The sequence below is a fragment of the Camelina sativa genome, chromosome 18 (assembly GCF_030686135.1).
Source record: "Camelina sativa cultivar CO46 ecotype springtype chromosome 18, ASM3068613v1".
Lineage (NCBI taxonomy): Eukaryota > Viridiplantae > Streptophyta > Magnoliopsida > Brassicales > Brassicaceae > Camelina > Camelina sativa.
Window position 1 is genome coordinate 22,639,580 of NC_141897.1, and position 16,224 is coordinate 22,655,803.

Consider the following 16,224-nt stretch of genomic DNA (forward strand, 5'->3'; position numbering starts at 1 on the left):
TTTATTTTAATTGTTAATCACATTCAAAGCATCATCATCATCATGATTAACTCTATTTTTTTTAATCAAGCACGCACCAAAAGCAGTTTTTACAAGCTTTTTTGTTTGGTATCTCTTTGACTAGCCACGGCGGTAGTCATAATTGCGATATGCTTCGAAGACTTTTCCCATCTAACAGACAACAAAATGTAATGAACGAAGAAAGAAAATCAAAAGTTTGCTTCTTTAAAATTATTTGATTTTTCGAAGAGAACAACAGAGTTTTTAACTCTCTTCTTACAAGTGTTTCTCATTAGGAAGTGGAACCATCCATCCAAGTATTGTTGGGTTTTTTTTATTCGACTGAGTGAATCTTTCGTGCTGGACTTATTCTTCTTCACTTTTTTTTTTTTTTTTTTTGTTTTGGATTCTCTTCTCTGCTTCGAGTTTCTTTTTCATTTTTGGGACCCTTTTGCTCTTCCCAAATCTCAGTTTTTCAAATTTGGCATCTTTAGATTTGGGTTTTATATCTGTTTTTTTTTAATTTTTTTTCCGTGAAAAGTATTGAATTTTTGGATTTTTTATCTTCTGGGCAACTGAAAAGGTTCCTTTTTTTTGTTTTTACTATAGAATTGTGGATTTCCCGTAGTAGATCCACTCTATGATCTACTAAACTCAAAGTTATGTTGTAATTTTATTGTTCAAACGTTTCTTGTAAATGCTACAAGTTCTCAGAATCCAACATTTTGAAATTTGCTAGCTCTTTAGAATAAATGGCTCTGGCTTTTATTACTGCCTTGGTGTTGTTTACATCTTTATGGTCACCTGTGTCACCAGATGCTCAAGGTACTTTCATTTCTCCTTTTTTTTTTTTGTCATTTTTACTTTACTACTTTGCTACGTTGTGTCTAAGTATAGCTTTTTTGTTAAACTCTTGCAATTCCAAAATCTCCTTTTCGTTTTTTTCAGGGAATGCGCTGTTTGCTTTAAGGAGCTCGTTACGTGCATCTCCTGAACAGCTAAGTGATTGGAACCAGAATCAAGTCGATCCTTGTACTTGGTCTCAAGTTATTTGTGAGGACAAGAAACATGTCTCTTCTGTGTAGGTTTTAATAACAATGAGCTAAATTTAGTGATTTTGGGTTGAGTGAAAATAAAATTTGCTATATCGTTGTGATTTGCAGTACGCTGTCTTACATGAACTTCTCGTCCGGAACCTTGTCTTCAGGGATAGGAATCTTGACAACTCTCAAGACTCTGTAAGTGCCTACTTAGAAACTGTGAGCTTGTGGAAAGTTTCCGTTTCTTTTTCTTCTGCATTGTATGGAAACGTTTGTGTGAAGTCTGTGTTAGGTATATTGAGGATTCATTGTTTTTCCGGGTCGTAGGACATTGAAAGGAAATGGAATTATGGGTGGAATACCAGAATCCATTGGAAATCTATCTAGCTTGACCAGCTTAGATTTGGAGGATAATCAGTTAACTGGTCGCATACCATCCACTCTCGGCAATCTCAAGAATCTTCAGTTCTTGTAAGTGATACTTCTCCCTCAGATGTCTTGTAACTTGTTTGACAACTTTGGAACAAAGAATAATAAAGATCATGTCTTTGTTTCTATGTTTGGCCAAGCAGGACCCTGAGTAGGAATAATTTAAACGGGACTATCCCGAATTCACTTACGGGACTATCAAAACTGATAAATATGTGAGTGGTTGTTCTGTTTGATTTCTTTTCTCCTTATGTTTGAAAACACTTAAGTGTCTTCAATGCTGTTGCTTTAACTACTTTTGCAGTCTGCTCGACTCAAATAATCTCACCGGTGAGATTCCTCAGAGTTTATTCAAAACTCCAAAATACAAGTGCGTAAGAGTTTTTTAGTTTCAAAGCACAAATGTTTACAGTTTTCATTGATCTTTATCACTAATCTTAGTTGAGTCTTTCAAATTTATAGTTTCACAGCAAACAACTTGACTTGTGATGGCACTTACCCTCAACCTTGTGTAACAGTGTCCAACCCTTCAGGTAAAATTACATGAGTTTACTGCTGAATACTTCCATAGTCATGTTTTAGTTGCCATTTACCTTGCACAGATTTTAAGTACAGAGAGTTTGTTTTTTCTCTAATAGGTTATTCAAGCAGTCGAAAAACTGGAATTATTGCTGGAGTTGTTAGCGGGATTGCAGTGATTCTCCTTGGACTCTTCATGTTTTTCTTCTGCAAGGATAAGCATAAAGTATATAAACGTGATGTGTTTGTGGATGTTGCAGGTATGTGATAATAGTCAATCTTAGTTACATATGAACTATAGATATGGTCTCAAATCTTTAACTTCCAATTTAAACTTTGATTTCAGGTGAAGTGGACAGAAGGATTGCGTTTGGACAGTTGAGAAGATTTGCATGGAGAGAGCTTCAATTGGCTACAGATGAGTTCAACGAAAAGAATGTTCTCGGACAAGGAGGCTTTGGGAAAGTTTACAAAGGAGTGCTTTCCGATGGCACGAAAGTGGCTGTGAAAAGATTGACTGATTTTGAACGTCCAGGAGGAGACGAAGCTTTCCAGAGAGAAGTTGAGATGATAAGTGTAGCTGTTCATAGGAATCTGCTTCGTCTTATCGGCTTTTGCACAACACAAACTGAACGCCTTTTAGTGTATCCTTTCATGCAGAATCTAAGTGTTGCATATTGCTTAAGAGGTAAAACAAGAAGCAAAAGCTTTTACACTTTTGGTTTCAGGAGTTGAAGGTTTTGTAATTTGGAGTTGCGGGTTTTGTAATATGCAGAGATCAAACCTGGTGATCCGATTCTGGACTGGTTCAGGAGGAAACAGATTGCGCTAGGCGCAGCACGAGGACTTGAATACCTTCATGAACATTGCAACCCGAAGATCATACACCGAGATGTGAAAGCTGCCAATGTGTTACTAGATGAAGACTTTGAAGCAGTGGTTGGTGACTTTGGTTTAGCCAAGTTGGTGGATGTTAGAAGAACCAATGTGACCACTCAGGTCCGTGGGACAATGGGTCACATTGCACCTGAATGTATATCCACAGGGAAATCATCAGAAAAAACTGACGTTTTCGGGTATGGAATTATGCTACTAGAGCTTGTAACTGGACAAAGAGCGATTGATTTCTCGCGGCTAGAGGAGGAAGATGATGTCTTATTGCTAGACCATGTTAGTAACCTGTTGATCTTTTATGTTTCTTCGCAAGCTTCTCATATATATTGTGATTAAAATGATAATCTTTTGGTTTTCAGGTGAAGAAACTGGAAAGAGAGAAGAGATTAGGAGACATTGTAGATAAGAAGCTTGAAGAAGATTATATGACAGAAGAAGTTGAAATGATGATACAAGTTGCATTGCTATGCACACAATCAGCACCGGAGGAACGACCAGCGATGTCTGAAGTTGTAAGGATGCTTGAAGGAGAAGGGCTTGCAGAGAGATGGGAGGAATGGCAGAATCTTGAAGTCACTAGGCAAGAAGAGTTTCAAAGGTTGCAGAGGAGATTTGATTGGGGTGAAGATTCCATTAATAATCAAGATGCCATCGAATTATCTGGTGGAAGATAGGAAACAAAATTACTTAAGAGATTCAAAAGATAGAATCATGAGAATGTGATCGATCACATCTGTAAAGTGAAGAAGAATCAAATGGTTCTTCATAAATGGCCTGGGTAAGACTGAAACAGTTCTTCATAATGCTGACCAACGGATATATACTTCTCATGTGTGTACTACTCATTCCTACTAATTCACATAACTGAAAAAAATCACTATTTACAAACTCCAATAATTTTCAGTCTCTACTACAGTCCAGTCACGGTGCTTCTTCCCATGAGAACTTCAGAAACTGGTCCTCTATGTTCCCAGCAATAAGAAGTTGAGAAAACATCATTTGCGCAATTGTAGAGCCAAGCACAAGCAACACACACCGAAGGTCTCATAAATGATCAAGGCACTTCTGTGGTAGAATCAGAATCAAAGTAACCATAATGGAGGTTACTTAACGTGTCAGACTGAAAGCTTTGACCTGCAAGCGAATAAGTCCAAGGAAGGTGATGTTTGGAGGTAACAATCCAACAAATTGCTTAATCAACCTCTTCACCAGATGTAAAGGTGATGTTTTCAATTTTCACTGACTACCTGAGAACATTCGTAAGAAGTCTATCTATAAAATTAAGCCTCCCCTGAAATCCAACAACATAATGCATCACCCAAACAAAAAATCAAGCAAGAATGTCTACAGAACCATTAAAACCAACCACAACCCAGGAAGCAAGAAACCTCATAAGTCAGACGCTCTTCACCTTCTATGAGCCTGCCCCCATGAGGTCACACTACCAGCAAGAATCGCTTACATAATCAAATATACGATGACATCAAATTAACAAACTGAAGAGAATACTGAGCAGCAATACAACTCACCAACACAAGACCATATAGTGGTAAAACCAATACAGAAAAAGGCATAAAAATACTGCAATCAAAATCTCAATCTTCAATGCCAAAAAATCAAAAAGGGAGTCTGGCTCCTTCACATCCTCAACATACCTATAATGAAGGGAAGTAATTCATAAATAGAAAAGCTACCATCACAAATGGATAAACAAGGAAGAGACCAAGTAGTGACCTGAAATATCTATGTTAAAAGACTTAACAAAAAAATCAGGCATAAGAAGAAATGCGAATAACACTAGGTAGATCAGGAACATTATACTGTTGACGGGAGACATCCAATGACAAGTTCCAATCATGTGAAACTCCCCACTGTCATAGACTCATAGTTAAAAGCTCATGAGGCTAAACACACTTCAAAATTCAGGAAGTATGAATCAACATATTGCAGAAGATCCAAAAAAGAAAGATGAACAACTACCTTATTGTTATAACAACATGTCTAGCTTTCTGCTTAGAGAAGCTCATACTTGAGGTTGTTCAATGCAAAAACTACTTTGGTAGACCCATCATGAAAAGGACAGAAAATAAGTACAAACCCATTTAAAAGGAAGTTATGATTATCTTTCATCTGATTACGGCTAGACTGCATAGGATCAGAGTATAGTGATTAATGAAGAAATACTGGAACATACAATAAGACATACAGAGGAGATATAATAACAAAAAGGAAACATACCAATTGAGATCAATCCTTTATGCAACCAGTGAGGAACCCAAAGCTTATTTCTCGTGACTACCCAGTAAACTATAACAATCAGAAGTAATTCAAAAAAAGAAAGAGGTGTAACAACTAACAACCACACAGCAGAAAAAGAAGCTCATGACACCTTAATCAACCATAGGAATTAAGAAAACAAACAGAACTTCTATTTGCATCATCAAAATTTCTATACGCAGATAATGAATTCACGTAGACATAGAAAACACCATCCCAAACAAAAGTGATTAGCATATAAACCATAGAAAAATGCAGATCATGAAAATCAGAAATAACAAAGAAGGGAGCACTTCACATAAGAAATAACATAGAAATAACTAAGAAGGGAGAACTTCACATAACAAAAACCACCAAGGAGGTAACATAGAAATAACAAAGAAGGGAGAAATTCACATAAGAAAAACAACAATCACAAGCATATGAAAGTAGGATCAAACACTAGAAATAGATGTAACATGAAAAATCATATAGGGAAAGTGACCAGTTAGTTACCTGATGATTCACTCTGATAGAACCTCGACTATCAATAACAAATGATAGGGTCTTAGGCATAAATGCCCTTTCACTAAGAAGATCATCAACTACAAAGAACCTGAAACATCCAATAATAAGTCGAAATGATGTTGACGACTGCCCAGTGCCACAGTCTAAAACTCAGGAAGCCAAAATTAAAAATCTAGTTTATAAAAACAAAGAGATAGCTGACATATCCCAAAGAGAAAGAGATGAAGAACCTGAATAAACCACATGTCCAGCCTTGTGCATCAGAGGAGCTCAGACTTAGCATACCTAATAAACACATAATAAAAGACACATTATATACAAAAACAACTTAAAACATATTCAGGTCTAACAAAAAAGAGAATACAAAAAGAAGTGTTAAGAGGAAGAAAAAAACCCTGAACACGTAGCACAGAGAAGAGACATGTCCATCAAAGCCATGACTCTCACTGATAAAAGCATCATTCAAAACCTGAAATCACATAACAACAAGTAAATCGCATGAACCTATTCATAAGAAATAAGCAACCAATGCAATTTAGAAACCAAACCTTAGAAGAATAACATGAATTAGAGTGACAACGATCAGTCAAAGCCATCACCGATCAATCGTAGGATCCTCCACCACAAACCTAAACCAACAAAACAAAAACGACATGAAAATAACATGTAATTATCACTAAGAAGATCATCAACTAATAAAAACAAGTCCAAATGATGTTAAAGACTGCCCAGTGGCACAGTCCAAAAATCAGGAAGCCAAAATTCAAAATCTAGTTTACAAAAACAAAGAGATAGCTGACATATCCCAAAGAGAAAGAGAACAATAACATGAATAGACCATAAAGTCAGACTTAAGCGTACCACCTAAGAGACTTCAAATTTTTTTTTTTTAAAAGAGAGATTAAATAGATACACTAAGAACACAAAATATTCATAGCAGACCTAAGACACCAGTTAGTAACCTCAAGTTTCTATAACAAAAGTCAGAGGACAAGTAAGTAACATGTAACTAGAAGAAGAAACCACAGAACTGAATTGAATTTTAAGATTCAAAAAGAGATGCATTGAGAAGGCCTTAAGACATAGCATGGAGATGAATACGTGTGGATTCGATTATAATTTCGATTATAATTAGCTTCCAAACACCTGCAAGACGAAGAAGAAAGGAAGGTAAGGAACAAAAAAAAAAAAAATAGAGTAAAAGAAGCGTTAAGAGGAAGCAAAAAAGAAAAAAACCCTAAAGACGTAGCAAAGAGAAGAAGCGTGTCCATCAAAGCCATCACCGATCAACCGTAGTATCTTCCACAAACTTAGAGTGACAAGGATCAATCATAGGATCCTCAACACACCTAAACCAACAAAACAAAAAACGACAAGTAACATGTAATTAGAAGAAAAAAGCAACCTATCGATAGTGAAAATTCAGAAAGTAAATAGAGATGCAATGATCCGAACATACTTAGCTTCCAAAACACCTGCAAGTCGAAGAAGTAAGGAACAAAAAAACAGAGAGTAAAAGAAGAAGTGTTAAGAGGAAGAACAAAACCCCTGAAAACGTGTTAGCACAAAGAACGAAGCATCATCCAAAACCTGAAATAACAGAACGACAAGTTAGTAACCTCGAGTTTCTATAACAAAAGACAGGAACTTAAGCTTAAACCATGAATCTAAACATCACTAGAAAGATCTACTTTCAACCTCACTGCAACAGATTTTGGAGGGAAACAGGAACGAATACCTGAATATCTTTCACATGTCCAGCCTTTTGCTAGTTAAAAAAGGACACAGTTAAAGAACAAACTCGTCTAACGAAGAATTTGTGATCATTTCTCATATTAATATTTAAACATCTGAGAAACACAAGACACAGAGGATCAACAATAGCCAATATTAAATTTAACAAAAAACGGATAGGAAAAAAAGTGTATAGATGCGAGGTAACCTGAAAGTTGAACTCAGAAATTATACGCACTCCGACAATGTTTCTCTTCTGATGTTCCCACACAGTAATCTCGGTGCCTCGACGATCTGCATCAAAGAGACAGAGATGTATTTACACTTATATAGAAAGAAAAAGAAAGTGGGTTAGGAGGAAGTACACTACCTGAAGTTGTAGGGCACAGTAAACAAAAAGGATCCATCAAAAGCATCACCGACCGATCCTCCACAACCTGAAATAACAGAGCAAAAGGTAAAAAATCGCATAAACATAATAAAAAGCCTTCCATGATTCAATTCAGAAACAAAACTCTAGAAGAATAACCTGAATTAGAGTGACGATGGTAGGATCCTCCTCCACAAATGTGAACCAACAAAACAAAAACCGATCGACAAGTAAGTAATATGTTATTAGAAGCAAAATAGATGTGTTTAGAGAAAGGAAACCGTGAGAGAAGAATATGTACTGATCGATCATATCATAATTCGCTTCAAAAACACCTGCAAGACAAATAAGAAAGGAACGTAAGGAACAAAAAAAAAACAGAGAGTAAAAGAAGAGTTAAGAGGAAGAACAAAACCTTTGAAGACGTTAGCACAGAGAAGAAACGAAGCGTGTCCTTGAGCCATCACTCTCATAGATAAAAGCATCATCCAAAAACCTGAAATAACAGAATGACAAGTAAATCATATGACAAAATTCACAAAAAAAAGAAGAAGAAGCAACTGCTGCAGTTTAAAAACCAAACCCTAGACGAAGAACATGAATTAGAATGACAACGATCAGTCAAAGCCATCACCGATCAATCATAGCAACCTCCTCCACAAATCTGAACCAACTAAACAAATATAAAGAGACAAGTAATTAGTAACATCAGAACCAAAGTAAGAATTTAAAAGCAAACAGAGATACGTTTAGAGCAAGGAACCCGTGAGAAGGCTTGAAGATGTAGACGTAGCCTAGAGAAAATTGCGCAATGATCTGATCATAATTCGCTTCCACAACACCTGCAATACGAACAAAGAAAACGTAAGGAACAAAACAACAAGAACAACAACAACAAAAGTAAAAAGGAACAACAAAACCCTTGAAGACGTTAGCTGCACAGAGACGAAGCGATAAAAGCATCATCCAAAACCTAAAGTAGAAAAATATGCCTGCTAGCACAATCCAAAACTCAGGAGTAAAATTTCAGAAATTGCTGCAGTTCGGTAAGAGAAAGAGGAACAAAAACCTGACTAAACCATATGTCGAGCTTTTTTACATCAGAGGATGTCAAAGTGTAAACTTGGAACCACAAGATCAAAGGCATCTTCCAAGCTCAATATACCTATAAAAAAATAAAGAGGATCATTTCACAAGCATATGAAATTAAACACTAAACTTAAATGTAGCATGAGAGATTAAGATTTAAGACCAACAGAGAAAAAGGGGAAAGAACCAGTTAGTAACCTGACGCTTTTCTCTTGTAGAACCTCATTGCTATAACAAAGTCAATGGAAACAAACAAATGGTTAAAAGATACCCAAGGACAAAGACAATGAAACATTCAATACAAAAACTACTTACTAAGGACAAAGTATACGAACAAAGTCGTTTTGAAAGGAACTTAAGACCACCTTTCATATGAATATATGTGCAGACAGACATCAGCAGAGAAACAGAGAGAAATAGAGAGGAGTGATTCATGCAGAAAATCTGAAAACACACAATAAAAGACAAACAGAGGACAGATCATACCTAACAAAAAATAGCCAAAATTAAATAAATCAACCAATAGATGCGAAGTAACCCGAAACACGAAATTACACACATCAACCCATTATGATGCACGGGTACGTCTATTTGGTAGCCGTCCCCGTACCGGGGACATGTTGGGAACGGGAACTCTATGGAGACGTCTTAGATGCTTTAGGGGAAGATAACATCAAACTTTTGATATTTGCATCCATTTCATTTCATTCAAAGCACTCTTATCATAAGCATAGTTTCATTTTTTTGTGTTTTTCTACTTTCTAGACTCTTTTCCCCCTCTCTCCTTATCCCATTAGCTTTACTAATCAGCTCTTACTAAAGGTATGGGTATCTTTTCTTATGTGTTTATTGAAGTACCCATACCGTACCCGTATCTATAAATTTTTACTTTGCCGTTTTCCGTCCCCGATTCCGTACCCGTTTCAGTGCAACATATGATCCTCCCACAAAAAAAAAAAAAAAAAACTAACCTCTTGAGAAATCAGAAGAAACCAGAAGAAAAAGGCAGAGAAGAAAGATTCAACAGAGCAATCCCATTGCCTCCACGATCTGCATCAAAAGAGAGAGGGAAAGATATCAATTATACAAACAAAAAATTCCAAACAGAGAAAACGAGTGACAAGGATCAATCAAACCTATGACCGATGGATCTTCTTAGTATACTCCTCCACAGTCACCGATGGATCATATAACATGAATTAGAGTCACAACGATCAGTCAAGCCATCACCGGTCAATCGTAGGACCCTTCACGAACCTAAACTAACAAAACAAAAACCACAAGTAATTAGAAAAAAACACCGAAACAAAGTGAAAATTCATAAGGAAATAGAGACACGATTAGAGCAAGGAACCCGTGCGAAGGCCTGAAGATGTATTATGGAGAAATACACGTGATGATCACATCAGAATTCCCTTCCAAAAAAACTGCAAGACGCAGAAAAAAACGTAAAGAACAAAACTATAAAAGAAGAAGACGTAAAAGATGTGTTAAGAGGATGAACAAAACCAATGGAAATCGCATTTCCAGCCTAGTGCACCAGAGGAGCTCAGAAGTAAGAATTGAATACGTTAGCACCGAGAGTGAAAGAAGTGTTAAGAGGAAGAACAAAACCTTTGAATACGTTAGCACAAAGAAGAAGCGAAGCGTGTCCATGTCTCCTTGAGACATCACTCTCATCGATAAAAACATCATCCAAAAACCTGAAATAACAGAATGACTGCAAGACTATGAAATAATCATCCAAAAACCTGAAATAACAGAATGACAAGTAAACCACATAAATAAATTCATAAAATTGGAGAAGAATATGCAATGACCCGATCATAATTGCTTCCAAAACACCTGCAAGACAAAGAAGAAGGGAACGTAAGGAACAAACAAAAGAGAGTAAATAGAATTGTTAAGAGGAAGAACAAAACCTCTGAAGACATAGCACAGAGAAGAACCGTTTCCATCAAAGCAATCACCACCGACCAATTGTAGGATCCTCCTTCACAAATCTAAACCACCAAAACAAAAAAGACAGTAAGTAACATGTAATTAGAAGTAAAAAAAACCATAAAAAAAAAAGTGAAAATTCAGAAGCAAATAGAGATGCGTTTGAAGTAAGGAACCCCTGAGAAAGCCGGAAATGTTGCCTCGAGAAGATTATGCAATGATTGAGTCTGATCATAATTCGCTTCCAAAACATCTGCAAGACGAAGAAGAGAGGAACGTAAGAAACAACAAAAAAAAGAGAATAAAAATGTATTAAGAGGAAGAAGAAGGACCCCTGAAGACTGCGAGCCAAGAAGAGGTGTGTCCATCAAAGCCATGACTCTCATCGTTAAAAAGCATCATTCAAAACCTGAAATTGCAGAACGACAAGTAAATCGCATGAACATATTCACAAGGAAAAAGCAACCGACGCAAGTTAGAAAACAAACCTTAGAAGAATAACATGAACTAGAGCGACAACTATCAGTCAAATCCATCACCGATCAATCGTAGGATCCTCCTCCACAAATCTAAACCAACAAAACAAAAACCACAAGTCAATAACATGTAATTAGAAAAAACCAGCGAACCAAAATAAAAATTCAGAAGCAAATAGAGATGCATTTAGAGCAAGGAACCGTGAGAAATCCTGAAAACGTAGCCTGGAGAGGAATATACAATGATCCGATCATAATTGCTTCCAAAACACCTGCAATAAGAAGAAGACAGGAAAGTAAGGAACAAAAAATATAGAGTAAAAGAAGTGTTAAGAGGAAGAAAAAAACCCTGAAGACGTAGCACAGAGAAGAAGCGTTTCCATCAAAGCCATCACTCTCATCAACAAAAGCATTATCCAAACCTGAAATAACATAACATATTCATAAGAAACACGCAACCGATGCAGTTTAGAAACCAAACCTTAGAAGAATAACATGAACTAGAGTGACAACGAACAGTCAAAGCCATCAAAGCCATAACTGATCCAAAACCTGAAATAACAAGAGATAAGAGGTGAATCGCACGAACATATTTTATATAAAAAAAGCAACCGATGATGTTGAAAACTCCCTGATGGCATAGTCCAAAACTGAGGAAGCCGAAATTAAAAATCCAGTTAATGAAAACAATTAGATTGATGGCATATAGCAAAGGGAAAAGAGAGGAGGAAATACCTGAATGAAAGATATCAATTACGAAAAGAAAAAAAATCCAAACAGAGAAAACGAGTGACAAGGATCAATCAAACCTATGACCGATAGATCTTCTTAGTATACTATACTCCTCCACAATCACCGATGGACCATATAACATCAATTCAGGTGATAACGATCAGTCAAAGCCAGCACCGATCAATCGAAGAATCCTCCTCCACAAATCTAAACCAATAAAACAAAAACCGACAAGTAAGTAACAAGTAATTAAAAAAAACCACCAAACCAGAGTTAAGCAAATAAAGATGCGTTGAAAGCCGAATTAAAGACGTAGCCTGGACAATAATATGCAATGACCCGATCATATCATACTTGGACAATAATATGCAATGACCCGATCATATCATACTTAGCTTCCAAAACACCTGCAAGAAGAAGAAGAAGAAAGGAACTTAATGAACAAAAAATCAGAGAGTGAAAGAAGTGTTAAGAGGAAGAATAAAACTGTTGAATATGTTAGCACAGAGAAGAGGCGAAGCTTGTCCATGTCTCCTTGAGACATCACTTTCATCGATAAAAACATCATCCAAAATGACAAGTAAACCACATAAATAAATTCATAACATTGGAGAAGAATATGCAATGATCCGATCATAATAGATTCCAACACACCTGCAAGATGAAGAAGAAGGGAACGTAAGGATCAAACGAAAGAGAGTAAAAGAATTGTTAAGAGGAAGAACAAAACCTCTGAAGACGTAGCACTGAGAAGAAGCATTTCCACCAAAGTCATCACTCTCATCAATAAGAACATCATCCAAACCTGAAATAACATAACGACAAGTAAATCCTATGAACATATTTATATATAAAAAAAGCAACCGATGCAATTAAGAAACCAAACCTTAGAAAAATAACATGAATTAGAGTGACAACGATCAGTCAAAGCCATCACCAACCAATTGTAGGATCCTCCTCCACAAATCTAAACCACCAAAACAAAAAACGACAGTAAGTAACATGTAATTAGAAGTAAAAGAAACCATCAAACCAAAGTGAAACTTCAGAAGCAAATAGAGATGCGTTTGAAGTAAGGAACCTGTGAGAAAGCTTTGAAACGTAGCCTCGAGAAGATTATGCAATGATCATAATTCGCTTCCAAATCACCTGCAAGACGAAGAAGAAAGGAACGTAAGGAACCAAAAAAAAAAAGAGAGTAAAAGAAGTGTTAAGAGGAAGGAAAAAAACCCTGAAGACGTAGAACAGAGAAGAGGCATGTCCATCAAAGCCATGACTCTCATCGATAAAAGCATCCTTCAAAACCTGAATAACAGAATATATTCAACCGTTGCAGTTTAGAAACCAAACCTTAGAAGAATAACAAGAACTACAGTGACAACGATCAGTCAAAGCCATCACCGATCAATGGTAGGATCCTTCACAAACCTAAACTAACAAAACAAAAACCACAAGTCAATAACATGTTTTTAGAAAAAACCACCGAACCAAAGTGAAAATTCATACGTTAGAGCGAGCAAGGAACCCGTGCGAAGGCCTGAAGATGTATTATGGAGAAAAATACGTGATGATCAGATCATAATTCCCTTCCAAAAAACCTACAAGACGAAGAAAGGAACGTAAGGAACAAAACTGTAAAAGAAGAAGAAGTGATAATATGTGTTAAGAGGATGAACAAAAACCAACGAAGACGTTGCACAGAGAAGAAGTGAAGCGTGTCCATCAAAGCCATAACTGATCAATAAAAGCACACATCCAAAACCTGAAATAACAAGAGATAAGAGGTAAATCGGACGAACATAATTATATCAAAAAAGCAACCGATGATGTTGAAAACTCCCAGATGGCACAGTCCAAAACTGAGGAATCGAAAATTAAAAATCCAGTTAATGAAAACAATTAGATAGTAAGCATATATACCAAAGGGAAAGAGATGAGGAAATACCTCACATGTACGTCCAGCCTAGTGCAACAGAGGAGCTCTCAGAAGTAAGCATATCACCTAAAGAGACTTGAGAAAACAAAAGACAATACACAAACTAGTTAAACACAGGGAAAGTATAAGAGCAAATAACATAAAGAAGAAAAAAAAAAAATACGCAGGAGAACAAATCATACCTAGAAGATGTAACACACGATATCAGAATCATAAGATTTTAACAGAGCAATCCTTAAACGAGGACCTGCATCATCATCAGACATATAGATAATAGATTATATCCAAAATATTAAGAATTAAAGAGGGGAAAAGGGAAAAAGATCCAAAGAATTAGACCTGCATCATCATCAGACCGATCAAAGCCATCACCGATCGACCGTAGCGAATCCTCCTCCTCCACAAAATAAAGACGACAAGTTAATTCGATACAATTAAGAAAACCCAAAGTTTGAAAACTAAGAAGCGAGAACGAAGTGCCTGAGCAAATTATAAATCGATCATAGCACTATCAACCACAATCTACAACAGCAAAACTAAAAATAAAATTTAATAAACCAAACCGGAGGACTCAGGAGGAGTGTGAAAAATTTAGACTGATTCGCTTCCAAAACCCTACCGATGGAATTGAGACCCAAACCCAAACAACATGAAATAAATAAATCATAGATTCGTGAAGAAGAATAACAGAGCGACCCAAACCCTACCGATGGAATTGAGAGGGACCCAAACCCTACCGATGGAATTGAGAGCGACCCAAACCCTAGGGAAGAATTCACAACGAGCGATGATCGGATCATCATAGTCTCATATGATTCGCTTCAGAAAAACCTGCAAGACGATCAAAACAAATTACAAAAATCAGAGACTCGTGAAGAAGAAGAAAAATAACAGAGGGAGAAATACAACAACTAGAGATTCAATTGAAACAAATCAACAAACCCTAGCCGACGATCGGTTGAAAACAAGATCATATACTCGTCGGGGTTTAGAAGATTACCACACCACACCACCAGCTTTAGCAACGGAGGAGAACAAAAATTAGAAGAAAAAAAAATATTAATAAGAAGACGAAGAAGCGATGTTAGTGAAAGAGTGGAGCGCTATATTTATAGATAAAGTTTATGACGGTCAGGATTTGATGTTAGCTATTTCCTATTTTCTTTTTGAACCGTTAGATTCTCCTTTGTTTATGTTTTCCTTTTTTCCTATTAGTCTTCTAGAATCTTTATTTGATATTTTCCTTTTCTTTTTGTAACCGTTTTCGGCCCAACTAGACAATATTAAAAATGTTTGGGCCTTTTACACAATCAATTCATTTGAAACAAGAGAATCTTTACGTCCAGTTTTATTCCTATTTTATAACAGTTGATCCTATAATACTAAGTCTAGTTCGGTTAACAAAACAAAACAATTGATGTAATTGATCCACAATTAAAGAAATAAAATATCATATGATTTTCATGTTAAAATTGGATGTTTTTATAAACCCATGAATAATATAAAAAATATAGTGGAAACAAAATCATGATTTGTAAAATTAGTAAATTCCCTTAAATTATATACTTCATATCCAACCTTTTTATTTCTTTTATCCCAAGGTTGTTACTCTATATCTAGATAATGTTCTTGTTATTACCTTAAGTCCTTAACCTTCATATCAATGATATTTTTATAAGCTTAGCAAAAAAAAAGTTGGATAATAATATTTAACTACCAATTATCATCGTATTATTTAAAATCCTCAAGTACTAAGTAGCATGATCCATCAAAATCAAGACGCTCTCCCAAGAGGTCATACTACCACTACGTACCAGCAAGAGTCACTTATTTTATCAAATAAAACGATGACATCGATCTGTTCCAAATAACACAAGCTGCAGTGTATATGAGCAGAGCACAAGTGATCCTCAACACGAGACACATATATAGTTTAATATATGTACATATACTAGGACACAATACATATCCCACGATAATTCAGAAGGATCACTCCAACCAAATTCTGACAATAATGGCAACAACTCTAATGCCCCGCCAATCCGCCACCATCACCAACCCTAACAATGCCTACGCCCTCACCGTTGCTAACAAGCAGAGAGTGGAAGAACCTACAAACAAAATTATGGCAGACTGGTCGTTTGACTAAGCTAGAAAGGCGCAAGAAAATAATTGAGATATAGATATGATAAAACCTTGAATCCACATAAAATATATGAAGCATTAACGACGAGTTTGCCATTGACTCGATTTCCTGGTTTACCAAACTATAATCTATGA

General features: G+C 36.1%; 2 protein-coding genes across 52 annotated transcripts; one reads left to right on the forward strand and one right to left on the reverse strand.

Moving 5' to 3' along the window:
* Positions 1-3: 3 nt before the first annotated feature.
* LOC104762738 (putative LRR receptor-like serine/threonine-protein kinase At5g65240) lies at positions 4-3,776 on the forward strand. 2 transcript variants are annotated; one of them, XM_087498249.1, is made up of 11 exons: positions 4-825; positions 949-1,081; positions 1,164-1,238; positions 1,368-1,511; positions 1,613-1,684; positions 1,774-1,839; positions 1,932-2,002; positions 2,108-2,248; positions 2,335-2,676; positions 2,764-3,064; positions 3,242-3,776. In XM_087498249.1, the coding sequence occupies exons 1-11, from the start codon at positions 753-755 to the stop codon at positions 3,243-3,245; spliced, it is 1,422 nt and encodes a 473-aa protein (XP_087354375.1). In that variant the 5' UTR covers positions 4-752; the 3' UTR covers positions 3,246-3,776. The 2 variants fall into 2 exon arrangements, with proteins under 2 accessions (XP_087354375.1, XP_010484394.2); XM_010486092.3 differs by having other exon boundaries at positions 34-825; positions 2,764-3,158.
* LOC104762736 (uncharacterized) lies at positions 3,624-15,027 on the reverse strand. 50 transcript variants are annotated; one of them, XM_087498294.1, is made up of 43 exons: positions 14,887-15,027; positions 14,652-14,775; positions 14,284-14,341; positions 14,127-14,191; positions 13,954-14,019; positions 13,691-13,770; positions 13,515-13,606; positions 13,410-13,441; positions 13,239-13,313; positions 13,090-13,157; positions 12,895-12,975; positions 12,739-12,813; positions 12,363-12,415; positions 11,625-12,215; positions 11,478-11,548; positions 11,289-11,369; positions 11,133-11,209; positions 10,977-11,053; positions 10,782-10,862; positions 10,474-10,704; positions 10,214-10,286; positions 9,996-10,121; positions 9,831-9,909; positions 9,225-9,303; positions 9,058-9,087; positions 8,840-8,935; positions 8,534-8,612; positions 8,354-8,443; positions 8,186-8,266; positions 7,930-8,105; positions 7,771-7,837; positions 7,609-7,694; positions 7,405-7,516; positions 7,126-7,256; positions 6,903-7,015; positions 6,768-6,812; positions 6,215-6,295; positions 6,061-6,135; positions 5,897-5,951; positions 5,655-5,754; positions 4,271-4,339; positions 4,130-4,173; positions 3,624-4,016 (listed from the first exon to the last, which is right to left on the reverse strand). In XM_087498294.1, the coding sequence occupies exons 29-33, from the start codon at positions 8,256-8,258 to the stop codon at positions 7,502-7,504; spliced, it is 417 nt and encodes a 138-aa protein (XP_087354420.1). In that variant the 5' UTR covers positions 8,259-8,266; positions 8,354-8,443; positions 8,534-8,612; positions 8,840-8,935; positions 9,058-9,087; positions 9,225-9,303; positions 9,831-9,909; positions 9,996-10,121; positions 10,214-10,286; positions 10,474-10,704; positions 10,782-10,862; positions 10,977-11,053; positions 11,133-11,209; positions 11,289-11,369; positions 11,478-11,548; positions 11,625-12,215; positions 12,363-12,415; positions 12,739-12,813; positions 12,895-12,975; positions 13,090-13,157; positions 13,239-13,313; positions 13,410-13,441; positions 13,515-13,606; positions 13,691-13,770; positions 13,954-14,019; positions 14,127-14,191; positions 14,284-14,341; positions 14,652-14,775; positions 14,887-15,027; the 3' UTR covers positions 3,624-4,016; positions 4,130-4,173; positions 4,271-4,339; positions 5,655-5,754; positions 5,897-5,951; positions 6,061-6,135; positions 6,215-6,295; positions 6,768-6,812; positions 6,903-7,015; positions 7,126-7,256; positions 7,405-7,501. The 50 variants fall into 50 exon arrangements, with proteins under 50 accessions (XP_087354420.1, XP_087354401.1, XP_087354426.1 ...); XM_087498275.1 differs by adding exons at positions 4,412-5,027; positions 5,121-5,189 and having other exon boundaries at positions 4,271-4,323; positions 6,215-6,812; positions 6,903-7,256; XM_087498300.1 differs by having other exon boundaries at positions 6,903-7,256; positions 9,175-9,303; positions 13,695-13,770.
* Between the last annotated feature and the right edge of the window lie 1,197 nt (positions 15,028-16,224).